Source organism: Morone saxatilis, unplaced genomic scaffold (genome assembly GCF_004916995.1).
Source record: "Morone saxatilis isolate NCDOM2014 unplaced genomic scaffold, NCSU_SB_2.0 Contig14, whole genome shotgun sequence".
In the NCBI taxonomy this organism is placed as follows: Eukaryota; Metazoa; Chordata; class Actinopteri; family Moronidae; genus Morone; species Morone saxatilis.
The window spans coordinates 12,022,335-12,039,608 of NW_023339696.1; the positions used below are offsets into that span (position 1 = coordinate 12,022,335).

General features: G+C 42.8%; 1 protein-coding gene across 1 annotated transcript in view; it reads left to right on the plus strand.

Annotated features, from left to right (window-relative positions):
* LOC118323646 (dynein assembly factor 5, axonemal-like) overlaps window positions 1–17,274 on the plus strand; it is a 26,807-nt gene that overhangs the window by 8,672 nt on the left and 861 nt on the right. Inside the window, exons 7-12 of the mRNA XM_035655679.1 lie at window positions 3,258–3,401; window positions 4,863–5,031; window positions 7,645–7,792; window positions 10,598–10,748; window positions 12,460–12,616; window positions 12,974–13,165. Of these exons, the coding sequence (XP_035511572.1) occupies window positions 3,258–3,401; window positions 4,863–5,031; window positions 7,645–7,792; window positions 10,598–10,748; window positions 12,460–12,616; window positions 12,974–13,165 (961 nt within the window). The remainder of the gene's footprint in view (window positions 1–3,257; window positions 3,402–4,862; window positions 5,032–7,644; window positions 7,793–10,597; window positions 10,749–12,459; window positions 12,617–12,973; window positions 13,166–17,274) is intronic.

Genomic DNA, 17,274 nt, shown 5'->3' on the forward strand with positions numbered 1-17,274 from the left:
ATTACCTATTCCTTACCCAGTCCACCAAAAAAAACCTAATTATTTCAAAGCCTAAATATTCAACCTATTTCATCTAATTCCAGGCTTTTAAATTTTAAATGTTTTGTTGATTCAAAGAAACTGCGATGGGCCATATACTCTTTTATTGACATTTTAAAAACTAAACACTTAAATTATAGGAGTAACTGATTTTGATAATTTAACATCATAGGTTGCAGTTCTACACTTCTGTATTTGCCCTTAACAAGCTGACATCCTTCCAGCTCATTAACATCGCTTGTAGTCATAGAGGACACACACGCCTGGTTGTGCGTTTTTTTTTTTCTTTCAACACACAAAGCCAAATCATCGTTTGCCAAAGCCTCCTCTGAAATTATTCAGAGCCATATGCCTTTTCCCTGACACAAATCTCCACCATCTCCCACAAAGCCCTTCTCCTTATCTGTTAGAGCACACAGTCCCTGTAACAGCCTGGCATGCTGAGGGGATTAGGAGGAAAGAATGTGGAGCGAGAGGAACCAGCGGCCGAATAACACCACCACGAACAAAAACATCTGTACACATTCTTCACATCAACACAAGATATACTTTCTCCTTAGCAGGGTGAAACTAAGTTGCCCACAATTCCTCCGCTTCTTCATGCTAAAAAGGCACTCGTGCGTGCGCAGTGGCATCATTAATGCAAAAAAAAGTCATCCCTGTCTCTGCCCTGGCATGTGTCCCGGCGCTCATAAAATTCTTCCGGCCGCAGGAGCTGAGCGAAAGGAGAACCGGAGCATAGCAACATTACACTCAGAGGAAAGAAGCGGAAGACTTTCACTTATTGGGGGGTGGGGACAACACATAGCCAAACACACCAGTGAAAGCTTAATATACAATTTGCTAGATACATGAAACCAGTGCCACTGCAACATGCACCAGTGACAAAGAAATATGCTACAGTGAGGAACAGAACACACTCCTAACATCTATGATGGATGGACCTGATGTAGGATATCTGAATACATATGAGTGACCAGGAGATTGCATCTTGGGCGCACCGAGTAACCAGGCATGTAAGAAAAGCAATACAGGAAAGCACCTGGAAAAGAAGAAATATAGACAACCTTAAAATAAACTCTAACACTAAACAATATACAAAAAACTGTTGAGAACCTAATAATTGAGCACGCAACAGATGCTGCATATTTAAATTTTGAAATCCCATGAGCGGATCGTGTTGCCTGACAAATATGAAGCACTTCTGATAGAAACTGGATTTTAATGCACTGTTTATCCTATTTCACACTTCTACTACCACATCTGCTTTAAAAAGAGATAGACAGGCGACTTTTATTATTCCCAGTAGAAAACTGGGTTATTAGTAAGTAGGCGTATAAAACACAAATACATTAAAAAAGCACACATCTTTCATTTTTAAAAATGTGTGTAATGCTGAAAATGCTTGGAATAAAACCATATCTAAAACCTCGGAGCCAGTTTGTTTATATTGCCTGTGTGTTCTTTCCTATATCTATCTTAATGCCTTTTTATGTTATGTAGGCACTTTTGAATTACTATACAAATTAACTTAGCTTGCCTTTTTAACTCCACAATCTAAACTAAATATCCACCAGTACATTTGTTAGTGCATGCTCCAGTAGTTTATGTTATGCACGGTGCCTGCAAATGGAGGCGTAAGATTAAAAAAAAAAATAATAAATTACATTAACTCTCATTGAGGTAAATGTACATGTATTCTATGCAATGACGCCTGAACCGTGCACTGCGAACAATTGCAAGATCTGATGTGTTTGATTGTGATCAATTAATAAACTGTCAATTTTAAAAACGAGTATAGGCGTACCCCAATTGCATAGTGTTAAGACACTAATCATGAATTGACAATAACCGGTTCAAACCCAAGCTGCAGGAACTTTTGATCTCATCTCTCTCCTTAATTTCCTGTTATCGCTCCACTATTTACACTTCACACTTACATTTCACACTATTAAATGCATTGAATTAAATTATGCATATTACAACTCTAAAGTAAGTGAAGTATAATTACATAAAACACATCATTCAATTTGCAATTAATCATTCCAGTTAGCAATTATTTTTCAAGTGATGACATTTTAAAAATTGTAAAAAAAACGTTTTTTTAAATGTATTATACTACAAAGTATAGAAAAAATACTTTTAAGATTGCTTTTTATCTTATTATTTTTTCATACTTGGCAAATTAAAATGCAAACTTGCTATTTAAAGTTTTTTATAAATTGATCAATTATTAAACACTATAATAAACCCCGTACAAAGTTGCTTGATCTAACTACTAGTTGCAAAAGTACAAACAAACACCAAGTGGCTTGCTTCCATTGTAGTCTCAGCTAGATAATATTACCCGTTATTTAAGCTCTCTATATATACTGATCTCAACAAGGACTCTCGTAGCTTAATTCATATTTAATAAAAACATCTAATAGCCGTACACCACTCTTAATTCTTACGGTTATTCGTGTCATAATCACTTTTCTATCAGATCTAGCGTTGTCTCAGTTCACTTAATGCCAAAGCTTGTGCTATCATGAATAACGCGCCTCAAACTTGTGAAAAAACATGGCGCCCCTAGTGATAAGAGCTCTTGGTATTTGTCCATTCTCAGCTCAGTGAGTGGGTGCGTGTTTGAGTGAGGGAGCATATGAGGAGTTGGCATTGAGTATTTTCTTGCTCACACACAACACACACACACACCACGCCACTTGCTCATTCACCAGCCAAAGCAAAACACCTGGAGGGCGCTTTACGCCTATTCAGCGCCTCCACGTACTCAAAAACACTCCTCTCCCTCTCTCTCTCTCTCTCTCTCTCTCTCTCTCTCTCTCTCTCTCTCTCTCTCTCTCTCTCTCTTACACCTTCATCCCCCCATCTCCTCCTCCCACCCCCCCATCCAGCTCTAATGACAGGCTGCAAGAAAACAGGAAAAGAGGCCACGATCCCCATTGATGGCATAGAAATTAGCCTGAGCCGCAGATCTTTGTCTAAACATGAGCTCACCACAACACTGGCTGACAAGTGACAGCAATCTCGCACACACTGTCATCTGGAGATGGAAAGTTCATACTCCGAGTCGGAGCTGTTGTTTTTTTGTTTTGTTTTTTGGGGAAAAATAGAATTACTACCAGAGTTATTTAATAGTAGATTAAAGAGATGGTGTTTCTGTGGAAGACCAAACCAGACAAGACAATCTTACTTTACTACTCCCTCTTTTCCAGGTTATGTACTTGGAGCAGTTGTTGGCCTGCATAGATGTGCTGCTGTGTCAGTGTGAGTCAGACTGTGGCTCAGTCAGCCTGCAGCTGCTGCAGGTGCTGGTCACTGTCCAGAGCCTCTCCACTGAGCCACATCTCAGCGAAAAGGTGAGAAAAATGCCAGATGCATCATCTCTGCAGCTCTGCCATCACTTTTGTTCCACGTGGGCAAACCACCATATCACCTCACGTGTGTAAATCTTCTATTTCTACTCTGAAATGACACTTTTCCCCCTTCAATTTTTGTTTCTCCATCCATTTTTATTAGAAAGGTAAGCATGTTTTATGAAGCAAGAGAGCTATTTGAGGAATGCAAGCATTTGTACAAGTTCAAAGTGGGCATATACCGGGCCAACAGTATAATTACCCACTTAGCCAGGGGAGCTGAAATTGCACCTTTGGAGTGGAACTTTAAATCCAGTCCTGGGTGAAAGGAGGCGGGTGAAAGGTGGAGAGACAGACAAAAATAGAGGGGTGAAAAACAGATAGGGAGAGATGAGATGTGCTGCTTAGCAGGTGTGTGTCATGGGCCCATGCCCACTTGCGGCTCCATAACGCCTCCTCAAGTCACAACAGCCAAAGGATATGCAAGTAATAAGCCTCCATGTTGTGGTCAGCCTCCAAACAGGAACAGTGACAAGTGAAGCCAACAGTGTCTGAGGCCAGCACGTCGCCTTACTGCCCGTCGCCGTTGGAGGCTAATGACAGGGAGAGGAGCGGGAAGGGATTGGCAGCGATGCTTACCAGACACCACATGGGCCACCAGTGTGTGTGTGTTTACATCTGTCTGCATCAGTGTATGTGTCCAGACAGGGAGCAGTGTTAGTGACGAGATGAGAAGGAATGGATTAAGAAACAGAGAGGGAGGGTGAGAATAGCCTTGGGCATTCCCGGACCTAGAGGAAAAGCTTTACTTGTTTTCCCAGAAAAGGGGCACGTCTTTCCCATCAGTGGACAGCTCAGGGTTGTCTAACTCTCTTCTGAAGGGGCCGATCTGTGACTCAGACATTGTCTCTGTCCCTGTCCATCCCAGAGGGACTATGAAGGGAACTATGAAGTGCCCTTAAGGTCAGTTCCCCTGCCCTGAAGAGTCAGCTAATTATTTACTCTCCTATCTCTCATTCCTGCCCTTTCCTCCCAGCCCTGGTTTTATTGCTGTGTGTGTGTCTGTGTGTGTGTATTTCTGCCAGTTCCTATGCCTTTGTGACATCCTGTGTATCTGTCAGGGTTTTCGTTTCTAAGTGGTTTTATGTGTGAGACCTTGTCATGTCTTCAGTGTTGTTCTTCCCATGGTTTCACATGATGTGTGTGTTTGGTGCATCCCTTGTGAGCGTGACCTGAAGAATTCCTGAAATTACGAGAAAACAGATGTAATTGTTGAACTTGAACACAATACCGTCCGCTCTGTTATCACTTTTTCTCATCAAGTCATCATCCAGATTTTCTCCCACCTAATCTTTTTATGTTTCTTCTGTCTTTTTTACTAAATTCAATTTTTTTTTGGTAAAGATTGCAAGTTTAAAATGTGTTGACACCATTTTGTTCCACCTATCCCTCTTTCCCCCTAAGGCCTTGGAGAGTGCCCAGTTCTTGTGTAAGGTGCAGGGCCTGGAATCGGTGATGGAACTCTATAGACAACATATGGGCCAGCTGCTGGACTGGCTGTCTGCCTCTGTCAACACCTGGTGCAGTTACTCCCCGCAGAGACTCCAACTGCATATCATAGTCATACAATCAGGTGAGAAGTGAAGCCTGAATGTGCCTAAGACATTGCCAAATTATACAGCAGGTGCTGAAGTTTGCACATATAGAGACACGATAATGGGCCATACAGTAAGGGGTTTGAGAAATTGGCTTGTCAAATGACCTGTTAATGAATAGAAAATCACTACGTCAGTCATCAGTCTGAACATGCTCTTCGGGTCCATTTCACCCCAGCAAGTCGATGAGACGGTATAATCTATATCACGTTTTATTAAACATTACTTCATCGTGTGGTTTGTGAAGCCAGTCTTTCCTCAACTTGTTAAGACGCACATTACATCATATTTTAAGCGTCAAGCTGTTTGTCCTGTTCACACATGATCCGTCCTCGAATACAGCAGCTGTCAAAGCAGCAGCACAGACTCTCTCTTGTACAAAAGATCCCAATTGAAATGGTTTGTAGACGGCCATTTTCTAGTAACTGCACTCATAAAAGCCGCATCCTAGTCCCGCACTGTTCCCAATAACTTACATAGGCATTAAAAGTGGTAGGAGCAATTGTCAGCGGCACTTGATCGATATGAGGGCTGTCAATTAATGAACTGTTTAAGGTTAAGTTTGACATGATATATTGCTTAACGCCCCAATGGACGCGTGCTGTTCCACTGTTGATGGAAGATGGATGCTCATCACTGACCGTAACTCAGAAATGTGATGAAAGAATATTTGAATATTTTCTGTTACCCAAGCATAGAAGCTCATAGTCATACAAACCCGCACAGAAAATGACATTGGCTCCAGTTAGCTTACTGACTTTTGTAAATCTGCGTTTCTCCCTCCGGCTCATTTGTCAGCCAGAGTGTCTCAGACTTGTCTAGAGGGGTTAGTCCATGCTTATATGTGTGTGTGATACAAGGGGTTAAAAAGCTATGACCCCGTCTTTGGTGCTGAGACTTCACTTTACCTCTCTCTATACCATATAATCCTCCATCATCAGCACCTCCATTTGCCACGCTTTCATCTCCATCTCTTTCTCCCTCCCACCCCTCTCTTTGTAATTGACTGGGCAGCTGGGTACCCCTCTAATCCCCACACACACAGGCAGACTCTCACACACACTCCCACGGCTAACTGACCAGTCCACTCAGTGATCCCCTTGTGGGTCACTACATCAAACAGCACCACAGCCGCCTGCTCTTGACCTTCCCCTGGATCAAGGCTACTTTGAAGCTCTGTCTGTGTGTCTGTGTGTCTGTGTGTGTGTGTGTGTGTGTGTTTTTGCGCATGTTGAATGCTGCTCCAAGCTTCCTTTGGTTTCATTCTTACAGATGTGATCTTTGGTCTATTAACAGGACCCAATGACTTTATTGCATGCAGCTGAGCAGACATCGTGTGGCTGCTTTGTTTGATGTTCACATGATTCAGGGAAATTGGCCCTCTGTTGAACAATTGACGGTAGTTAATTTGACAACTGAGAATTGGTCATTTTGCTTGTTCATCAGCTCTTTGCACACTCCATCTGTGTTTGTCAGACACAGGAATAATTATTGCCCTCTCATATCCTCTTGACAGCCTTTCGTTCTTCAGCTGGCAAGAAAATGTCTCTATTAGTGTAGTGAAATGTCCTATTGTTGCCTTCTTATATCTGTAGTTGGCGTGCGGCAGACAACCTGCAGACATCATACCTCTGGTTAAATGACACACCCTTTGATTCACACATTCCCACTGGATGTAATAGGTCTCTCTGTCTCTTGGTGTCTGTTTTCCCATATCTCATCATGACGCTGGCCGCCACCCTCGGGCAGTCTCAGGATTTCCTCTGTCTCCTCTCATGTCTGTACAATTCAGGTCCAAACAGGGCATGGACACTTATCACTCATTACACACACATGCACACACACAGATTGCTATATATAGCTCTGTAAACATGCAGTCAGACTCTTCGTGGGTGTGTATGTGGGCATGAGTGTAACTGGGAATATTTGCACTGTGAGTTTCTCATTTTTCCTGTTATAGACTCTTCTATATACACTCGGTCACATAAAGACCTTTTTTGTCTCTCATTTCCTCTGAGCTCTGTGTCACTGTCTCACCAGTCCATTGAGGTCTCAATAACTCAAGCCCTCTGGTCAGTGATAAACATAAAAAAAAGTCTGTGCTGGCCCTTTCTTGTTTACCATTTGATAGTTGGTTCCTGACAAGGAAGAAGGATTAAGAATGTGTCTTCTCTCTGAAAAGGGAACACTAGAGTTTTTAAGGATAGGTTTCGTATTTCGTGGTTAGGTTGAAGATGAGTAGTAACCAAAATTGACTGTTGACCTAGCAATGTGCCATGGTTAGGAAGACTCTAAACAAAGAATCCAAGTTTAAGCACAGCTGAAGTCACACTGAAGATCTAACTCTGTAGCTTGGAACACATTAAGTTCAATCACAACATTATCATATTGCAATAGTGGCAGCATACGGTGCCCTAGTGGTTACGAGACCGACATATAGCCACAGCATTCCCCATTTGATTCAGGTCAGGCACTTTTTTTGCATGTCTGTATTTACACTGTAAACTGTCCAAAAAAGGTACAAAATGCTCCCCAAAAAACAATACTTGCAACAATAGTGATGCAAAATCGTGTGTGTGTGTGTGTTATAGGTCCAGTGATCGGGGAGTTTGTGAGCCAGTTGATGCCTCTGCTTTGCTGCTGCCTTCAACCAGACAAAGACACAGAGATGAGAATGAGCATCTTCACAATGTTTGCTAAGTTGCTACTGGATGCAACCAACACAGTGGATTCCCAGGGGTGAGAGGGGCACATACAAACATATTATTCACACATTCAATCTCTTGATACACACACACACACACAGGTTACAGCAAGTTATCTGATGAAAGAAGCTTAAGAAGAAACTGTTTCTGTTAAAGAGAAGTATAATTTTTGCTGAACAAAGTCACAAACAACGGCTCAATTGCAGGTTTATTTCCCACCATTTAATCACTGCATGATGTTACATTTAGCTTGTCTGGGTTTGTCTAGTCTAAGTTTTCCAAGTCATCATTATTAGCACAGCTCATATTCTTAGTCTTCTTAGTCTGCAAATTAGTACCGCGCCCACAAGGGACTATAATTAGAACGCACAATAACACACTAGTGTATTTCCATGAGGCCATTATAACCCCATCAGCTCGCAGTTGTTTAAGGTAGGGTCAGATAATAGATGATAGGGGACAGGGGTATATTCCAGGTGTTACAGCTTATCATGCTTCAGAAATGATAAACCCAATACCAAACTCACCACAAGGAGTCCCATAGTTGCACTGATACTCCCAAAGAGACCAACTCAAATTAGTTCACTTCCCAGCATGCAAGCTCCTCAGTGATTGAGTGACACCTCTGAATGGTCATTGGCTGATGAATGAGGAAGGATAAAAAAGGCTGCCTGACACCCGGAAATGGGGCTCCTGTTTGTTGGTTCTTCCTCTCTGTGACCCTCACCCTCCAGGGTCCCCTTTTTCGAGCCCTGCGCTGTGCAGCCTTCAGGCCGGGCTCAGAGCTCTAATCTGAGGGAATGCATTAAGCCTGAGGCCCTCTGCGGGTCCCAGCGATCATGGCAGCTGCTGCTGTCGATCAGACAGACAAACCTCTTCCATGTGGTTGCAATGGAGACATCTGTGCAGCATGTAACTAACCCTAGTCCAACAGCCAAAAGGCCCATAAGGGTTGGTAGGTGTTTCCATTGGTTAATATGTGGAATAGACTGGTAATCTTTGTGTGTTGAGATGTTGAAAGTGCCTTTGGCATGAGCTTGGCAGCAGAGTAAAGAATACAAGCAGAAATAATATCCTGTATCAGCGAAAAATGCTGCATAAACAACAGGAAGTGTTCTTAAGCCAAAACATTCTGCCACCTTTGCCAAAAGTGTGGAAACTGGAACTTTAATTTCAGCTTTCATCAGATTATTTTATCCATAAATGTGCATATCAGACAAAAGAAGCCTCTGTCTCTTCCCCTCTCCCAGCCCGGCCACCTGTGCCGCTAACTGCATCTCTCATTCCTCAGCTGTATCTCCGGTGATCACAGGATCGCCAGGAGACAGAAATCATGTTACACCTTCAAAAGGTTTCAAACCAAATGCTTAACTTACAGTATATGGGGCTGTGCGGTCTGCCATAATATTTCCATTCATACTCATCTTATCCCTCCATTCATGATTTATGGCCTGATCTTTGCTCAGCCGATTGTAGCCCACACACATACACGCTATATGTCATCAAGAGGACAATGATAGTCATACAGAAAACCTCTTCTCTTTGTTCTACAACCAAAATGACATAATGACAGCTCCACTGTCATGACAAGCAGAAAGGGAAAGTAAGTTTGTGTACATGTAAGTGCCTTTTATCCACACTCTCTCACTCACACACTCTCCAGTGTTTTGTTTCATGTGGATTTGTGTGCTGTGATTAAAAAGCTCGATGTGAAATTTAAGTAGAAGGTGAGAGAAATGAAAAGTTAATTCTTCTTTCCCTGGATGTGGCAGGCCGAAATCATGTGCCACTTACAAGGGAGATGCAAAAGGCATCTGTGTTTAGTCTTAATTTCACCTTTCAAGACATGAAACAAGACATAAAATGCCATTGGGGTGAGATCTTCCTCTTCTTCATCCATAAAATAAGATGACGTAAAGGGAAAAAAATGTATTCCAGTGTTAACCATACATGACGTGTCTCACAAACTTCAACTAATTTTGTTTGAATCCATCAGTGCATGATAAGATCATAAAACGATTATGCTGAAATCTGATATTACTGCCCAGTTCTACTTGACGACAAACTCCATTACTTGTTGAGACGTAGAATTTCTGCAGTGTTGTGCTGTGAGAGAGAGCGTTGTTCGCTCTGCAGCTGCTTTGTGACATAGGCAGCTCCACTGTGTAGGGACCCTTTAGGTGTACAGTCAAAAGTCCTTGGCAAGTTGTTTGCGTCCTCACAAACATACAATTGAAAGTTAAAGTCCCACTCTTCTTTCCTCTGGACATCATCCCTGTAATGTGGAAATATGTCTTTCCATCTCCTGGCGTCACTCATGATGAGCTTTCAACACCTGTCAAGATGAAGACACTGAGCTAACGCAGCAGCACAGCTGTATGAGTGGCACACAGTCTCCCTCTACTGGCACTGAAACATAACAGCATACTTTATAAAAAAAGTTTATTGTGACACCAGCTCAACAGCAGCTACAGGCAGTTTACCAGAGCTGGTCGGGTTGGGCATGGCAGGCTGGTGGTATGTGAGGGGACATCAGAGAGCCTAAGTCAGTATGGAAAAAACAAGCAAGAATGGAGAGGACACCCAGATGTTGTACTCGCCTCCGGCTTTCCTCCACTGCCCCCCTCAACCCACCCCTTCCGCCTTAGTTAGACTGTGGGAAAATGACTGCATTATTATCATTGTGTGTTGCAGTCGCATTCCCAACAGCCATCATCATACATTTGTCCACTATTGCTTGCTAGTTTAAAATGTATTACTGCCAATGGCCTGAAGCAATAGAAATGTCTTTCTCTGCTCCCATTTGGTCTCCATATTTTTACTCTCTGCCTCCTTTCAGGCATTTCTGTAACGAGTCAGAGAAGTTCCTGTGCAACGTCTTGCTTCCCAACTTGGTGTGGCGTGCAGGCCGCACTGCTGCTGCCGTCCGAACATCAGCCCTCAGCTGTCTGCTGGCCCTGCTGCATGGAGGGGCCATCACACCTGGACAGGTACAGTACACACACACACACGCACACATAAGCTGCAGAGATGACATCTGCAAATCCGTCTGCCTGCACAAAGGCAAATGTAACCACTGTGTGTCATATTTATTTCCACCTGTGCAAAGGGCCTCTTAAGCATTGGAAGCAAACACCGGATATGAAAGGTCTCCAGTAGTACGAACTCCTCATCTCCAATCTGCAGAAACACTTCTTATTGACTCAGCTGTAAAGGAAAAGATGTGGTAGTGCATTCTTTAAATCCACTAGGAGTTGACATCTACTTCAAATTCTCTGTTTTGTCCATTTCACATCAAAATAGACGGTCCCACTTGGCCATTTAGGAAAATATATCATCCGCCATCTTTATCCCCTTGGCTGAAAGAGTTGGCCACGTCAGGTAACAGGTGTACGCGGGGGCAAGCGGGTTCGCATATCTTCGTCCCCGAGGAACAATACCTCCACTGTGCTGGGCCCTTGTTATAGGTAGGAACTATCAACGGGACATGCCCTTGCACCTGCCTGTCAATGCATGTGCCCAGTTACAGTATGTGTGCTTACACGCACATCTGGCTGTGTTTGCACTTGCGTGTGCAGAGTGACCAGTTGAAACCGGCTCACACACCTCTTCTATTCACACGTCTTCAACTTACAAGGCAAACCAAACAGCTGGGGGACAATGCGAGCGTGGGTGTGTGGGTGTAGGTGTGTGGGTGTAGGTGTGTGTGAGATCAAACTTTTTACTATCTAATGGCACCCAGACGTCCTCACAAGAGTATAAAAACCTGGAAAAGCTGTGACTAAATATGGCTGTGTTACTCTCGGAGTTTGGGTTCAGAATTAGGTTACAGTTGAGATGAAATAAACAACATGTCCTAACGGGTATGACAACAGAAGGTTATGTGTGTGTTTCCACAGGCAGATCAAACAGCCCTTCGTTTAGAAGGACATTGTTTCCTCCCGACTCCCTGTGAAAACAATTAGCAGCTCCAGTTACACTTGGCACCTTTAGATTGTCACTGATGTAACGCCGAATCACTTCTCTGCCAAATTTCCCTCCTCTTTCTATTTCCCTCCCTCTCCCCTCGCCTTTTTTTTTTTTTTTAACTGTTTCTCCCGCGCCGTTTCGATAGCAAACAGACGGTGTGACAGAGGTTTTAGCCATCACCTCTTGGCCTGTGGCTCGGTGCGCTCAGCCTCACCTTGTTTGTCCATTTCCTCTGTTTCTCATCTGTTGGTGTGATGAAAACATCGGTCTTCACAGGACTTCTGAAGTTGGGCTCCATGCCCGTGTGTCTGTACAAACTGATCCAGACCTGATGTGAATCTGTCATGCTTCAGGTGATATTTCACTTTGGTTTAAAAGATGCAAATTCAACACAAATGATTGAAAAAAAAAAAAAAAAAAGTTTGGACTGTTCTTTAAGTTTAAGCTTTCCTTGGGATGTGTTGTCACTACCACTAACCAGCCTTGTGTTTCTTAGTTCTCATTGGTGTGTAAATGAATTGAATTGGAAGCGCACATTTAAGGTTTTGTAAGTTAAAGTGGTCCTGACTATGCAGCCTCAGCCGCTGGCACTCCAGTAAGTTCATAACATAATTGAGGAATACATTCCTTACCGGTGTGTAAACTACAGACAACTGTCTCCTTAAGTGAGTTTGAATTGTATTAAACGGCAGACTTTGAGCTTGTCATTTAACATTAACTTCCTGTGTGCAGCTGCTGTGTCTGGAAGAAAAGCTGAGTCCCCTGGTGTTGTCGGCCCTGGAAGAAGACTCTCAGATGGGCAGGCTGTTGGCTTGTCGTTCTCTGTCCACCACACTCAAACTCATTGGAACCAGCCTGCACCCTGAGGCCCTCAACAAGATCTATCCCGGTAAATGACTCACACACAAATGAATGCTCTACATTTTGCACTACTTACTTTGCACTTAATTTGTATAACTGCACGTCAGTTATGTATCTAACATAATCAAAGGATAGTGTCGTACTGGCTGTTGGGGAAACATTTACTTACTCACTTACCACTAATTTAAAATGTCTGCTCTCACTGAAAGATAATGCCGCTCAGACTCCGAAGCCACACGTGTGGTAAATGAACTTCTCAAACTACACACCGCACTTACAGAAACCCACTCCACTATAAAAAATCAAGCAACCAACCCACTCAACAGCAAAATTAACACAATTCTGTGAATCAGTGTTTTTTTTTCTTGGTGTCTTTTCTCCACAGAGCTGCTGAAGCGTCTCGATGACAGCAGCGGAGAGGTGCGCGGCGTCGCCCTCCAGGCCCTCGGGCTGTGGCTATCCAGCCTGACCAAAGACTACAACCCTGAGCTCTGCGCTCCCCATCTGCAGTTCCTCTTTCAGCAGATCCACCTGCACCTAGATGACCCCGACAGCTCAGTGCAGGACCGAGTGCTCGGTGAGACTGGGTGGGGTGTTAGTGTTGATAGCTTGTTGATGGTTGAGGGCTTAACAGGGTCAGATATGCACATGTCCTGATTATGCTTTTTAGAAATTCAAAGTTCAAAATGAGTCGGCATTGTGGGATAGATAATATGAAACATCCTATGTGTAAAGGAATTGAAATGATTATATGATAAGGACCTCATGACGTTGATTATCTGAAAAACATATTCAGCTGATAGTAAAGATGATGATGGTGAATGCGTTGAAAGCACAGTTTAGCTGTGATGGTCTGCAGACCAGCCTGCTGTGTCAGAGACACTCGCAGATGGATGAGAGGAATTAGGAGGGTATCCTCTATCAAACATGAGATTATTGCCTGGTAAGCTGCCAGCAGATTCCCCTCATCCTTTATTTCAAAAGCTCTCCGTTATCCTTCTTTTCCGCACAATTCATCACCGCTCGAGCAATTCCCCGCACTGCCAAAGTAAGCCCTCAGGACTGGAGGTGGCCCTCAAGAGTGAAACATGAGATCCAGATATGGATAAGCACCCACCTGAGAGAGACACTTTACAGGTTGATATGTGAGCCCTAATATCTGTAGGAATCCCCCTTCCAGTACACCTGGGGTACACTGGGCTGTACTGCTGTTTGTGTGGCTAATCTCTGCCCCTCCAACCTAATGACAACCACATGGGCACCCCTTCCCTTCACCACATTTCCCCATCTGTCCTCACACCCATCTTGCCTAATCCCTCCATCTTTTATCTGCCCATCTAACTTCCTCCTCTCATACCCAGCATTTTCTGTGATGGCCCGTAGCTTCACGGCTGCATTTTATCGATTATATCAGTGGAAGCTCTGAGTTTTTACTGAAGTGTGTAACCGAGGCCCGGCTCTTCTGGAGTTTCATTCTCTCCCACTCTCATGGATGTTAGCTGTCATTACTTCTGACAGGACGCAGGTGAGCGCTGATGCCTTAGCCAGCAGCGAGAGGCCTCGCTACAGGATCTCTCATCTTCGCATGGCTAGACATAGAGGGAAAGTGGGGGAAAAAAGGAAGAGAAGGCATACACATACCAGATGCAGCAATAGCTTCCATACCATGAATTCGAGTTCTGCAAGACAGATTTTGAAAGCCTTCCAAGGACAATAGGCATTTTTTTGTTGCCACTGGTTATCAAGTGTCTGTAACATTGCATGCAGAAGGCAGAACACATGTAAATCAACTTTATGAACCAGCCTTCGCTCACATACTGTATGTCTGTATTTCCTGAAGGATTCTCTTTGAAAAACTATACTGTAATTCTGTATGTTCCAGTTTAAACATGAAAGGGAGCATTTTTAAGAATGTCTTTGCTGTCTCAACCTATCCTGGATATACTACAGTGATTTATCTTCAACTCACGCTCTGGCAATTCGTTAAGCACCAAAACCGATACTAGTTAATGGATAAGTCTGGAGATAGTTTATATTTTTTCTTATTGTCGACAAATCCCATGAAAAGACCAAATTACCATTGAACTGATACTCCTAACAAGTGTTGTCTGTTAGACAAAGCCTGATGTAACTTATTCACCTGCGCCATGGAGCTCCGTTGTCGTTCAATACACAGTTAAAATAAAAATAATAAATAATGAGCCACACAGTGCCCACTGTAGTTCATTTTGAGTCGATCACACACTCCGTACGGCTGCAGTAAATACCACCTTGAGCATGAATTTTACAGCTGAAAATAGAAACATTTGCTGAAAAACAGCTTTTTGAGAAAATAATTTTTTAGGGTTTTTGAAGAGATGCATTGTTGGGTTTGATCTTTTTGTGGGATTTTTTGACAGTAACAAAAATATAGATATAATAGACATAAATACAGATATGGCCAGCCTTATCCTTCAAACATAATTGTCTGTCGCTAAGGTAGGAGAAATTCTTCCAAAGATTGAGAGTTGGTAGTTCTCTGAAGAAATTACAGGCCGGTGTAATGAATCAAGACACTTTATTACATGCAGCATGGAGAGAAGACCTCAGCATGAATGTTCTCTCCCTACTTCCAGAATGATCTATCTTGTATACCATCCAGTATCTCCAAGATCACCTGGTTACTTCCTAACTGTACCCATTGTAAATCCCATCCCAAAGCCTTAGACCTTTCACAACACAATGGTCCTTTGATCAGTGTGATTCTTAGCATACTTGCCCCTACCATAAAAATCACTAACCCCCTAAACCCAACTGAATACATTTATTATTCCTTCTAAAACATTCATCTCCCACAACTAACATACTGTGTACCTAACTCATCGAGTTGTAACCATCAAAACCGTGGATCAATATTGTTGAGGGAGAGTTGGAGAATTTATACTTCTTTATCACTGTCTTCAATATTAAGTCTGAAAGATACAAATATGAGCCATTGTGCGTAGCCCAGTTCTTAAAACAGTGATCCCCATGATGTACAGTAGATTGGTAGACAGCTCGGAGTCTCTTTGTGAAATGAGATGACCTCACATCTCGCTGAGTGATCGTCTGTATCTGACAGCACCCACAACCGCCTGCACCGCAAATGTGGAACCATTCTTCACTTTCATGCATGGCTCTGTTTGAAGCTTTCTGGGGTTTTTTTCCCCCACTCCCTGCTCTCTTTCTTCCTCTCTATCTCTCTGTTTCTTTTAATAGTTGATCCCATTCTTATGCTTCTTGAATTTCAAACGCATATCTGTGAAGTGGCTTGATGTCTGCAGTATGTCCTGACAGCATGATGGACAGCACTTCCACCCTCCTACTCCCCCACTCATCCCTCCTTCTCTCAGTCTTCCAGTCCCCCACCCAGATAATCCCACTATCCTGGCAGCACGGCTGCTACCTGCTCAATCACAGACTGTTGGCGCGGGTATAACTCACTTCTCACAAGTCATCATTGTTCTGCTTCAATTCAAAGTCCCTCCATCCCAGCAGAGTACAGTATACACAAAAGCTAAAATTCCCCTCGATCTCCTTGAAGAACAAAGGCAGGTATCGGATGATGCGTTTCATCCAGACAGCATGTGACGGCATGTCACCACCGCAGCAGCACTTTTGCATTGTAGTTTCTGAAGCATTCCCTTATTGACAGCAGTTCAAGTAATTCAATATACCTCTGAAAATCAGCAGGTGTGGGAATGATGGGAGGAAAGGATTTGAACAGAGAGTTACCGCCTCTTTGTGGAAGGAAAGGGCTCTTACTCATACAGTATGTGAGTTGCAGAGTTGATGTGGTGGTGGTGGTGTGGTGTAGTTCATCGCTGCCATCTGCTGGCGTCCTGACTGCATTTACACTTCGACATGTCAGCATCAAGGAAATGTGTTTCGTAACTCAACACAAAGTTGTGCAACAAAATGAAAGTTTGCAGTCCCTTAATGCTAAACACACAGAAATAGATACTTACATTTATATTAGAATAACCTATTTGTGTTTAGGAAAATGTAAACAGCAGCAACAAGATAGTATGGTTTCATCTTCACGTATCAGGAGAGAGTATCTATCTGCCTGTACCTGTACAAACTACAAACTTCATTCAAGATCTATAGTGAACTTGAATGAATGTGAATAAACAGTTTTTTGCTGAATGTTTGATTTCTAGAGAAACCATTTCATGGAGAGAAATTAACCTGATTGATTGTCAAAACCAACATGAAAGAAGGCAATCAAAGGCATAATTAGACCATCAACCCCTTCGATACACTAAAGATCACAAGCTTCAATACTTTATACTTAATTTAATACGTAAATCACTTTCAAGTCTCCTGAAGAATTATACTCAAAGAAATTCAACACTTTGGGAAATAAGATTATTCACTTTCTTGCAGCGAGATAGATGAGAAGATAAATACCACTCTCATATCTGTGCAGTAAATATGCAGCTGCAGCCAGATAATGTATACATAAAAATTTAGAAACAGGGGGAAACAGCTGTAGCTCGGCTCTATCCATTGGTAACAAAATCCACCTACCAGCACTTCTAAAGCTCACTAATTAACATGTCTTATCCAGTTTGTTAAATTCATATGAAAACCAACATGTAAAAATAGCTTTTGGTGGTCTCATACGGGTGTTATGTTATTTCTTGTCTTGTTATAGTAACACAT